This window comes from Dendropsophus ebraccatus, chromosome 4 (assembly GCF_027789765.1).
Source record: "Dendropsophus ebraccatus isolate aDenEbr1 chromosome 4, aDenEbr1.pat, whole genome shotgun sequence".
Lineage (NCBI taxonomy): Eukaryota > Metazoa > Chordata > Amphibia > Anura > Hylidae > Dendropsophus > Dendropsophus ebraccatus.
This window is the reverse complement of record NC_091457.1, coordinates 43,106,085-43,118,660: the sequence shown is the minus strand read 5'-3', so window position 1 is coordinate 43,118,660 and position 12,576 is coordinate 43,106,085. Positions and strand designations below refer to the sequence as shown.

General features: G+C 41.1%; 1 protein-coding gene across 6 annotated transcripts in view; it reads right to left on the bottom strand.

Annotated features, from left to right (window-relative positions):
• SYT7 (synaptotagmin 7) overlaps positions 1 to 12,148 on the bottom strand; it is a 289,629-nt gene extending 277,481 nt beyond the window's left edge. For all 6 annotated transcript variants that reach the window (XM_069965682.1, XM_069965683.1, XM_069965687.1 and 3 more), the window contains exon 1: positions 11,778 to 12,148. In XM_069965682.1, the coding sequence (XP_069821783.1) occupies positions 11,778 to 11,811 (34 nt within the window). In that variant the 5' untranslated portion in view covers positions 11,812 to 12,148. The remainder of the gene's footprint in view (positions 1 to 11,777) is intronic.
• Between the last annotated feature and the right edge of the window lie 428 nt (positions 12,149 to 12,576).

The following is a 12,576-nucleotide window of genomic DNA, read 5'->3' as shown; positions in this document are numbered from 1 at the left end:
AATCACCCTGTTTTTTAGGCCCCTTGGGTTCCAGAACTAAGCATGTATTATTTAATTATAATTCATAAATTACTCCTATATAACATAGTTTATTAATGCATTCAACAGCTTTTGTGTTATCTTGGTTTCCAACGTGGATAACAGATGCTGGGCAGCAAGTATTAAGGAAGAAGAAAGCAAGCAAATTGTTTTATTGGAATTGAACGCTGTGAATTTGCAGCCGGTGAATACAGAATCTATGACTCCCTAGAGAAGTAAATGAAGTTTTGAAAGTAAGGAGCCATATTTATAGTTCCATAACCATTTTGGGGAGATGCAATGGGCATATTGGTGAACCAAGGTTTGAATTGACTAAATATTTCCCCCTTTTTTTGCTTCTCTGTATAGAATTTTAAAGAAACTGTAAAAATCATTGAAGGGGTATTTAAATTGGGCTTATAATCCCCTTATTTTTCTAAGCAATCACCCTACAATGAATGGAGGGCTCAGCATGTTTACGAGGCCATCGCTCCATTCATTCTCTAAGGGGGCACCAAAGACTTGGCATAAGCGCGTTTGGCACTCTCATAGAGAATTAAGTGCTGGCCATGTTGGAGTTGTGTGCTCCATTCATTGCAGGGCGATCATCATTCTCAGGATCAGTAGGACTCACTCCAGGCAGTAATGCCTCCACCGATTAGCTTATTATCCTCTACATTATGGATAGGGGATATAAAGCACAGAAAAGAATACACATTTAATTCTACACTGATGTTCACATCTGTTTCAACATTATTTTGTTGGCAAAGAATAATAAGTAGAGCGGTGTAACCACACATACAACAAAGTACCTGCACTACCTGCACTAGACCCTAGACTATGTTCAGTGAATATGTTCACTGAACATATTCTAAAATAGCTAAAAAAAATATTGGTTTCATAGACTTTCGATAGTACTTACTTCCTGCAGAGAGGAAAAAGTGGGGAGAACAAGCACTCAGCCAAGATAGGTGGGGTCTCAGTACTGACCAATTAAAACATCTAACATTATTTTGTTGTTGTTTTTTTTTTTTTTTTTTTTTTAATTACAAGGTCACTTTAAGATGTACAAAAAAAGATGAACTTTTGTCTATTGACTCTCCCAATTCATCTCTGTTATAGTGAAACATGCTGACCTGCAGTCACCTACAAGTCAGATTTCCATTTGTGAGGTTTGCATGCGGCATAACAGCATATTCACATTCCGGACTTTGGCAGGAATCCGAGGTTTACCCACTTCAGAATCCGACTGCATATCTAGTCATGGTCCTTGGGGAAGATTTTAGTTTATTCATCAAAGTGACCTTCAATAACCCAACCCATAGTAAGCAGACTATAGTAAAATATAGGCAAACTTTAATTAAAAGTAAGTGTTCTGTAGCCAATATGTCATGTTTTCTGTTTCTCTGTTACTAGAAAAAGACTCATTTAGGAAATTTGTCATTTCAATGATGGAGGAGCTCACGCTTTCTAACTCATCTAATTTAATTATCTTTAAATAAGCAAATAAATGTATTTCATCCATCTCCATCAATCTCATGAGTACACCTACAAGACCAGAATGTGCTCAATATACAAGCTCCTGGATTGTTGGCAAAGTGTGCTAGTCAAAGCCCCAGTGTCTGAAGTTATCTGTTATGGAATTCATTCATATAAAGGAAAATAACTTTGGGCTAGTTAATATTAGGCTGTTTTGGCACATTTGAAGTTTTGTCGTTTTTCTTGTTTTACATATTACAAATTTCCAAAAGAAATCTGCAATGTCTGACTTTACCCTGAATGTTATTTTTAGAGATTGTACTATGTCTAAGGCATTTCATACATTGTTTCCCAAAATAGGCTATATACTGTGTATATATATATATATATATATATATATATATATATATATATTAGAACAATAAATGAAATAGTAATACTTTTCAGTAGGAAGTGCTCCAGAATGTTTAGCTTTAGGTGCTTGGGGTGTAGATAGTAGCTTAAGAAGGATAGCTGAGTTGAGTAGTTTAGGGGGCTGTCTTGGGGACCTTGTCTAGGTAGTGCAGTATGCTGGGATCTGTTGTAGTGTCTTTGTGTAGTAAGAAAACTCTCAAACTTACGGTAAGGATAAGAACATAGGTGAAGAAGAAAGCCTTATGGCAAACAAGTCCACAGAGTTTCAGGCGCGGTAGTACGAGTCCCAGGCTTGAACAACTGGTGGAATCTTCTCTCTCCAGATCCAACTAAAGGCCCTATTATACAAGACGATTATCGGACATATTTTCCGGTATTGGCCGTTATGGCCAATAATCGTCTTGTGTAATAGAAGGCAACGATCAGCCGACATGACGATGTCAGAAGATCCTTGCTTTCATTTGTCTTTCAACATGTTGAAAGACAAACAACTATGATAGCAGCGACATGCTGCAGTTGCTCTGTGAAGTAGAAGCGGCAGCAGCAGACTGCTCCTATCTGCTATGGGCTGCCCGGACAATCTAGCGATCACCCGGGCATCCCCCCCTGCACTTAGTGTATAATAGCGAGTGGGGAACGAGGAGCAAATGAGCGCTGACGGCTCCTCTCAGTCGCCCCCTGTAATAGGGGCTTAACAGAAGACTCTCCCACCAGGAACTAACTTTCCTTTATAGAGGTTTACAGGACTAACTTTCTTATGCTAAAATAAGTGAGGTGTAAGAGGGTGATAAGTAAAGACATTGTGAATCACCTGAGCTGGTGATTGTTGAACACATAACAGTAAAACACACAAGTTAATTCTTCCATACTGTACCTTCAGCTATGCCAACAGACAGGGGAGAGTGAGACACCAAGTGGTGATGGTGTGGAAAGGCACTCATCATCCCAGAGTGTGACACCTGACAGAGTTACCTTTGGACACCTAGAATACAGGACTTAGTGGAACACCTGTACTGGGACACTACACAAGCAATTGTTCAGCTATCAGTTATTTAAGGTGTATGGCCACCTTTACCTGAGCACCATGACGTGCTTGGTCAGGCATCGAGCTCGAGCATCCTGAAGCTTGATGGAGCACTATGCTTGACTGAGCATGCTCACTGAACACTAGTTATGATAACATCTTTGTATTCTACCTCTGTTGTTCCTGGCCTTCATTTCCCGTCTGTTTTGTCACCTCCACCATTTATCCCTGTGCCTCTTACGCAGGCAGACGCATTCATTTCTAGGATCTGGGTTAGGTGCCTGGGGACCTCCTCCTCTCCGTCGCTTTCCTACATTCATTTTCGCCTAGTTTTTACACATGAATATAGAGTATATTCCGTCAAACATCATCAGCTCTGTGCTTGAACTTCCTAAGACTCCTGTGGGAGCAAACGGGATAATGCTGAGGGCCAAAGATTGGACTCTTGTTGTCTATAGATCAATGACAACCTCACTTCAGGGCTCAACCAGTAATTATTTATAGATTACAATAATTGGAGCATCCTGTAGTCTGGGCATCATGAAATAATGGATGAACATCATTTCCATGCCATGTGTCAACACAGCTGCTCGTGGCCACACAATTTTCAGCAGCCTGTAGCTGCTTGCACCCCCACCTGTTTTTTACCACATCTCGATATTTCAGAATTTTTAAGAAAATATCTGTCTGACATGAAGGTTTTTAATGAAGAATAATAAGATTGCTAAAAGCTCGGCTTCTTTTGCTCGAGACGTATCTGTATTAATATGCCAACAGACAAAGCCTGACGTTGCTCATTACGGGAAGCATTAATGATCATTTTACTCTGTAAGAACACATACGGTAATGTACTTATTCTTCCCATGCTAGGACCGTAGTGATGAATCTACAGAGAATAACAGTCTATTGTGGGAAGGGGGCAAACTGCAATACCAAACAAAACCAATGGTTAAGAGTGGCGCTGTTTCTTAACCCACATGTTGTTTCAAACATATGTCTATCTGTCTGTCTATCTATCGATCTATCTATCTTGCACCTGACTGCTCATGCACCCATCTATTTTTCCTCCTAAACCCTGATTGTTCGCAGCTCCTGGGTGTTTCCTATAAGCTCTGTGGCCAATAGGGCAGTTTCCCTCCTCCATGTAACCCCTTCCTATCCCTTTAATCCCCTGAGCTTCCTCCTCTTGCTCTCAGTCTCCACTGGACTTACTTGCAGCCGGTTTGCCTGCCCATCCTCCCTTTTGGTCTTGCGTTTTCATGGTGTTTTTTTCCTTTATGTGCTTTCTTGCTAGTTATTATACTACTTAAGTCATGGCTGGCATAAGTTACCTGCTAAGCAGTCGTTCGATTTTAGTAAGGCGCACTTGCACAGTAGGAGTCGGTCGTTTGGCATATTGGTTACACTCCTCGGTCTAAGAGTTTGGCACTACCTGCCCAGTTATTTGTATGGCTAAAGAAAATATTAAAAGCTTTAGGATAGATTCCCCTATGTCAGAATTTGTCTGTAATTGTTCCATTCTTTTATGTTGAATCTGCAGAAACCCACCAGCGTGCCTCCTAAACCACCCCATATGGATGAAGAGGGTGTGCTACAGTCTTCTACACATTAAGCAGCTTGGGCTCCAGGCTGATGCATTTCACCTGCAGGACAGGGGAGAGATCTTGAAGCTGATGTTTATCTGGCAGTCAGATAGCTGTCTAGACTGGATACAATTATATTACAAACTCAGCTATGTAATGGTTTAGGTACAGTATCTTCTCGGTGTTCTGGCTGTAAACAAGAATGTTCCCATTCACTGACAGCAAGCAGAGATGATGACATGTTCATATTAAACCACAGAACAAATAATCCCTGCAACAACTATTCCCCAGCACTAAAAGACCGATTATAAGAATAGGAAATTATGTGTTATTTCGCTACATATGTAGCATCAAGAATCCGTAGCAGAGAAATCATGCAACGTAATGCATGTCTATCAGTAAAGTGCAGGGTCACCTTTCCAACAGTTGCTTTACCCCCTGCAGACCACGTAGTCTAATCGTCCACTCATGTTGAAGTGCCTGAGTAGGCGTCCATGTCCCTTTAACCGCTGTTTATTTTTAGTTAGTAGGTGTGTGTAAGAGGCAGTTCGCCGCACGGAAGGAATTCTCTGTGCAAACAGCAAGAGCAAGCAGCAGATTCACAACCTGCAGAAGCCTCAGCCTTTCTTACATCTTCACCGGTTATACAGACTGTGAAAAATAGAAACCGAACGCAAACCAGAATGCTGTATGCAAGTCATGCATCCTCTTCATAAGAATAAAACAACGTACTTTAACCATTTCTTAGCCAAACCAGGTATACGAGCAACAGCATTTTGCAGCGCGTGCCATTTCTTTTAATAATGGTTGCTCATAATAGGAAGCTTGCAGAAAAAAGATGAGGTCATAGTAACTAAATAAAGAAGACATGTAAGTGTTCTGCTCAACATACTGTATGCCGTCGTAGCTGAGATAGAAATTAGGGATTCTTCTGGCTGTATGCCACAGGCATCTATTAAAACGTTATTATAATGGATCCACTTTGCGTCTAAGGTGTAGCAATAGGGTCAACCGATTATACTTCTGTATGAGAAGGGAATATAGGGAGGTTCAATACTTTATTCTAAATGTCTTCATAAAATTTAGCATAAACTGTAGAAAGAACCCTTATCGATATGAAACGCGTTGGAATTATCTGAAACCCTATTTTATGCATGCTGTATATTATGAAGACTTTGGGTTATATTGGTATGTCTTACATGTGGCCAGAGTGCTGGACTTATATTAACTATAGATTAATATTAAGGCTACGTTCACACTACGTAAGTTTCCGGCCGTAGCGCGTTCCGTGAATAAGCGGCCGGAAACTTACGTAGTTTGCGTACAATGGAAAGTATACGATCTACGGCCGCACAGTTCACACTACGTACGAACTTACGCCTGGATCGTATGCGGCGCCGTAAAAATTGAACCAGACCATTGTTTCCGGACAGAAATGCCGTAACTTACGCCCGTAGAGTAACATGCGGTCCCGTACATAGTGGTGATTTCTTCATTTTGCCAGCTTTTTGTTCCGATCCAAAAGGTTCTGTGGGGTGTCCGGGGCTAGGCGAAGATTTCCAAGTTAAAGACCGCTTTCAGATCGCTACGAAGAGCGCTCGGGAAGCGTAAGTACACTACGGGCGTAAGTCCGCGGTCCGTACGTATCCGGCCGCAACTTGCGTAAAGTCCCGGCCGGAGTTTCATACGTATATGTCCGGCCGCGAAAAATATGCGGCCGGACATATACGTAGTGTGAACGTGGCCTAAAAGTGGAAATACCTGTGAGTTTTTATGAATCCTCTACATTCAGGAGTGAAAGAGGACATACGGTGAGTCTGTCTGTGTTGACTTTCTGTTAGGTACAAAAGACTAAATTAATCTTTTTGAACCCTAAGGCATGCCGCGGTATATTTCGCATAGATCCATGGCATATGGCCAAAAAGTCATGTGAACAGCCCTCAGGTGTCTTTCTGTAGCTACTTGACACCACAGCTCTCCTAACTAAGTGGTATAATAGGTTTTAGTGCCCTCATCCTACAGTATTTGTATGAGTATAGAATATTTTCCACATCCATGTTTCCATGTGCTTGTGAGACCAAACCAGAATGGGCCACCTCTATTGTCCTTGGCTGTGGAAGTTACAATTGTAATTGGGCTTCTATGGTTTGGGTCCGACACGTCGTTCTGCAGTTCTATTAGCTTGCTGTGGCTTATTATACTAATTGCACAATGATATAATCAGACTAGATATAAATGCTACACTTAGGTTTTACAGTGAATATAGACCTATACATTATGACACTGACATAATATATTGAATCACATTATTGGCAGTGGTTTATACCAGAAGCTGTGGTACATACACTGAGGGTCATAGACATTTTATAAGGAGACTCCATAAGGAGGAAGGAGGTTGGCTCGGCTATAGCTTTGAATCAGAGCCCAGGTGTTTATACTAGAAGCTGTGGTACATACACTGAGGGTCATAGACATTTTTTAAGGAGAATCCATAAGGAGAAAGAGAAGTGGGTTTCTAGATTCATAGAAGGATATGTATGGTGATGTTGAGCGAGCATTAAAATGATCGTTAGTTACGCTGAGTATTTTTCAATGCTCGATTAACAAGCCCCATTGAAAACAATGGGAGACTTGAGCATTTGACAAGGTGTCCCCTGCTCAGCTGAGGGGCAGGTGTCTGGTGTACCTGAAAACCTCAGAAAGTTGAGGCTACCTGGTAAGCCTGAATTCTTACAAGGTGACAGTCTGGCCCCCCAGGGGGTTAAGATAATCCCCTGGGGGCAGACTGTGCTCTGCTGGTATGGCGGCTCAGCCAATTAGCAGCTGAGGAGGAAAACAGCTGCAGCCACTGAATGGTGATAGTGAAGACAGAAGACCAGAGAAGTAACTATAATCCCCCCTCCCCACCTGCACTTAAAGGGGTTAATCCAGTGCTACAACAACAGATTGGGTGGGGTTTGAAACTCAGTTTCATTGAAGTAAATGGAGCTTAATTGGAAACCACACCTGACCTGGAGATGAGTGGGGCAAAAAAGGCCATGTTTTTGTAGTGCTGGATAACCCCTTTAAGGCTGTATAAATATATAGGGCAAGATTTATGAAAGGGTGTAAATATACACCTGGTGTAAACTGCCCACAGCAACCAATCACAGCTCAGCTTTCAGCTCTTGTAAAATATAAGAGGAGCTGTGATTGGTTGCTGTGGGCAGTTTACACCAGGTGTATATTTACACCCTTTCATAAATCTTCCCCATAATAATTGGCCTTTCAACAAGCTTTTTATTTACCAAGCACCTAAGCACCACACTAGTGATGATATAAGGTAACAAAAAAAAATTATGGAGAGATGGGATGCGTTAAGAGAATAAAGAGAATATGTGGGGAAATATGTGACAGAGCTATATGGGGAAATATAAGCAATTTTCATACAGAGTAAACATCACCCTGTATTACTGAAAAGTTGCTCTATAGAAAGATCGTAGGACCAACAGCATTGCAGAAAAACTAGAGAGGTAACCCTAGAGGTACCAAGATTCCTGTATTACCAATATTGATGCGCAGGACAACAGGAGGAGATGTGGGGTTAACAATAGAAGAACTGTAACATGACATTTGGGAACGCTGTCACTGTGAGTGCACTTTAATCACTGGAAATTGTAGCAGTAATTAAGTATTTAATTTCAGCTTTCAGGCGGTTTTATAGGAGCCTTAACGGCCTTAACTATTGATCCCCCTTCCAGATACCGCAGGGATTTAGTCACATTGAGAAGATGAACAGTTGTACAACACCACAAGTCCCCTGTATAACAGGTATGTCTCCTTTGACGTGCCATAGGTAATCCTTATACCAAGTCCTGTTGATCCATGTAATTCCTCTGGATGATATCAATCATACAAGACTTATGTCAGTTCTTTCGGCAGAACATTTATTTCTTCTGGATACTTACCTGTTTTGTTTCTCCACAACTATATTCATCTGCATTTTTATTTTACCAGTTTATCACTACAGAGTTGAAATTTATACACAGCCCTTTTCCTTTTTTAAGTGTAACTGAGACCATGTAAGTTTATAACATTAACTTTAACTTATCTATCATAATATGTAGTAGTAACATCATGTACAATGCACCATTTGCAGAAAAAGCACTTACTGCCTGTTGTGTCACCCCCAGTCCTCCTAGTCTGTAAGCTCTTGTGAGCAGGTCCCTGCAATGTGTGTATGTAACGTAACCCCTGTATTGTGCAAAAAAAAGCGCTGCAGAATCTGTTGGCGCTATACAATATAAATATTAGAATTAATATTTAGGCAAAAATATTTTGCACTTATTCTCATGTAAATGATTTGTATATAGCGCTAGAGACATAACAAAAAAACTACCAACAGGTCTGAACTTTGGCTCTCCAGCTGTTGCAAAACTACAAACCCCATCATCCCTGGACAGCTAAAGCTTTGGCTGTCCAGGCATTATGGGATTTGTAGTTTTGCAACATCTGGAGGCTTGTGAGTGTGACACCTGTGCTCTAGAGCCTAGACGTGGTCAAGGGGTCAGGAATGGCTTCCCATCTATGGAATACAATTTGATTTTGAGATAAAAAAATGAGAAGGTTGCACTCATACTGACATTTTATGGCAAATAATGGCCGTTAATAAATAACAGCCGTTATTTGCTGGTAAATGATGATCGTTCAATAAAAACGGCCATTACTTTGATGTAGTGTAAACATAGCCAAACAATGTAAGGCAGATTTGACTGATTTTGATCCAAGAGGTCTACCCAACTGTCCCACAATGTTACACCTCAGGAAAAAAGGTCTTCTCTTTATCGCCGGAAGTCTTGTGGGTGATCAGCCCAAGAAGAAAAGAGGAAGCTGAACCATCAGTGTCAAGACTCTGCTAAAGTCTTAAAAGTATGAGTATCCATTGGATCCTAGGTATACAGCACTAAGCCTTCTACTGCTCTACACCAAGCATCTTAAACAAACAAGAATTGGTAACCCCTTGACCACCATGGACCACCATGTTAATTCCCTCATTACCCTAGATCACCAGGTATGTTAATGTTAAACTCTTCACTGTCCTAGATCACCAGAGATGTTCCCATTAACCTCTTCACTCCCTTAGACCACTTCAAATATTGACATTAACCTCGCCACCTTTGAGACCACCAGTATTAGACATATTAACCCCTTTACTGCCCTAGACCACCGCGGATACAGGCAATGACCTCTTCATTGTCCTACACCACCAGAGATACAGAAATTCACCCCTTCACTGCCCTTGACCACCAGACAATAACCCCTCACTGCCCTTGACTATAGAAAATAACTTTCATTGTGCTAGACCTAAATTCTTTTACCTTTACTTATTACCTAGGTGTACGTGTAAATCTTGTCCAAGGTATATTGTGTCTACTTTAAAGACAGTTATTAGGGTGCTGAATATTAATATTTATTTGATGGGGTTCTGTATTGCCAGGGAGCAATGTCTACGAGATTCACTAAAAAAATCTTAATGGTAAAATAATCTGAAAGGTATGTAGCTATTGAATTTACTACCTTGCTTAGACCGGTTTTGGTTAGCTAAGCTCTTTAGTGAGTTTTTTTTCTCTCCTTTTAAATGAAGTTTTCCCAGGACTTTTGTTGAAAGTTACACATTCAATTCATTTAGAACCATTCTATTATTCATGGAACAACTCACTCTTCCAAAAATATCTCCCTATGGTTTCCTTTTACTTTGCTCATCTGATTTATTTTTTTACCTTTTGTTATGTAAAATCCTATCTACATATTATGTAAAAACTTTATATAACCTTCAACTAACTCCTGCAAACTTTTAATAGAAAAGCTTCGCATTGTGTAAAAATTACCTATTGTACATAGCTTCTTTCTATAATCACCGCTAACGCGTCTTGTCTACGTCTGTTCGGATTAATACAATACGGAAATGGAGCTCATAAACACTCAGATGATGCATGGTACAAACTCCTCCATGAGCTCGACATCTATTCACACATTCCCAACTCCACTTGTTCGCTTGCTAGGATACGTCATTCTTAACGCAAGGAGAGGTGAAGAGGTAGCATTGATCAGCTCAAACAAGACAGAAAGACCAAAATATAAAAGGTCTAGTCATTCTGAAACAGAATGAATGGAAATAGAAAAAGGTATGGACAAAGAGAAAAGGAGACAGGTAAATGGGCCATGGTGGAGTACAGATGCAAAGAGCCAGGAGGAAGAAGGTAAGAAGGGGTTGGTGGAAAGGGATAAGGGATGGAAGATGAGGGTTACTATGTATAGTATACGGTATAGGCAAACCAGGTACGGGTGCAGCTTAGGCAGGTACGATGAAAAATAGGCAATAGTGTTAACATGGAAATTAAAGGGTTAATCTGATGGGTAGGAAATGTGAAGGAGATGACAAGATAATGATAAATGATAACAGAGACAACATGGTAATATGTAGGAAATAAAGGACAAAGGGCACACACAGTATGACAACATGCTCAGTCTATTGGGAGACGTTAAAGAGGCAAGTGTAAAGGAGTGTATAGAATGACATTGGGGTAAGGGTTGTAGGACATTAAGCCTTTAGGTCACATGACAGAGCGCCAGGTATAAAAGGGGCAGAGGGCGACTGTCACTCCCCTAGCCATGCTCCTATTGCTAGAATGTGGCACCTTGTATAAGCAGCAGGTGCAGCTATAAATATTGAAGTCAATCAGCTAGAATCTAATAGAGCCAATGAATATGCACGGCATACAAATGTGTAAACTTGAGTGTGTGTGTGCACATACATATGCAAGCTGTAAGATTATTCCTAAATGTCTTCTTCAGATCTGACACACCAGAATGGAACGCCGAGAAGGATATGGGATGAGGATTTTCAGCCCTGTTCAGGAGCAACTCCTAAGCACACAAGACTGAAACAAACAAAACATGAGCCAAGCACTTGTAAAAGGATTTAACTGTTGTGCAACCCAACCTCGAAAGACCGACCCTAAACCGTAGTGCCGGGGATCTCCAGGGGATTGGGACTTTACAAACAAGATCAGGTTCAACAAGACTTCCCATACACACTGCAACCTGAAGCTGGTGGGTCTACCTGTGGCAGGAGGCATGGGTAGAGTAACAGGATGCAAGGTGTGCCTCTCTGTACATATCATTGCCAAAGCTTCTGCATCTTAGTAGCAGTGAAATACAAGGACACAGCTCTATGTCCATAGGGGCTGCAATGGGAATATGATATCCAACACTATTACCTTTACTGTCGGAAACCTCTCGGTTAATGTGCATCTTCCTTCTTGCCTCTTCTCCTCCGCGGATCCCTTTTCTCTCTTTCCTTCCCCTTGTATGTCCCAGGAAAAGACAAAGACAGCCTGCGAGGTGGGAAAAAGAGGAGGGAGATAGGACTGAGCTGTCACTTCCAGATCTCTTGTATCCTTGGTTCCAGTGACAAGACCTCTAGGAGTAGAAGCTGAGTGGGCTGCAGGTGGCCTTGGGAGCTCCTGTGTGCAGCTCAGAGTGTCAATGAATGAGGATCTTTCGGAAGGAACCAACCTCTCTCCCTCTCTCTTCCTTTCTGTGTCTCTCCCTTCCCTGTCACTTGCTTTCTCTCTTACATCCTCATGCTGCTGGCTGCTGGCAGGAACAGAAACTGCACATACTAGTACGCATCCTAATGTGATCTTTGTTATTGCCACCTGGAGCAGAGGCAGGGATAGGTGGATGGGATCTAAATCCAATTACGTATATGTGTGGTGGCTGTAGGGTAAACAGAACAACACCTTATATACATACAGATCATCCCTTAATGTTTTACAGCCCAGCAATGAAACAGCAAAACGTTAGTAATACAATGTATCTTTTAAATCAATCTGTCTATCTATCTATCTATAATGAAAATAATCCAAAAGTGTTTATTCCATATTCAGTAAAATTCACATGCAACGTTTCAATCTCATCGCGAGATCTGTCTCAAACATATCTCGCAATGAGATTGAAACGTTGCATGTGAATCTTACTGAATACGGAATAAACACTTTTGGATTTTTTTCACTA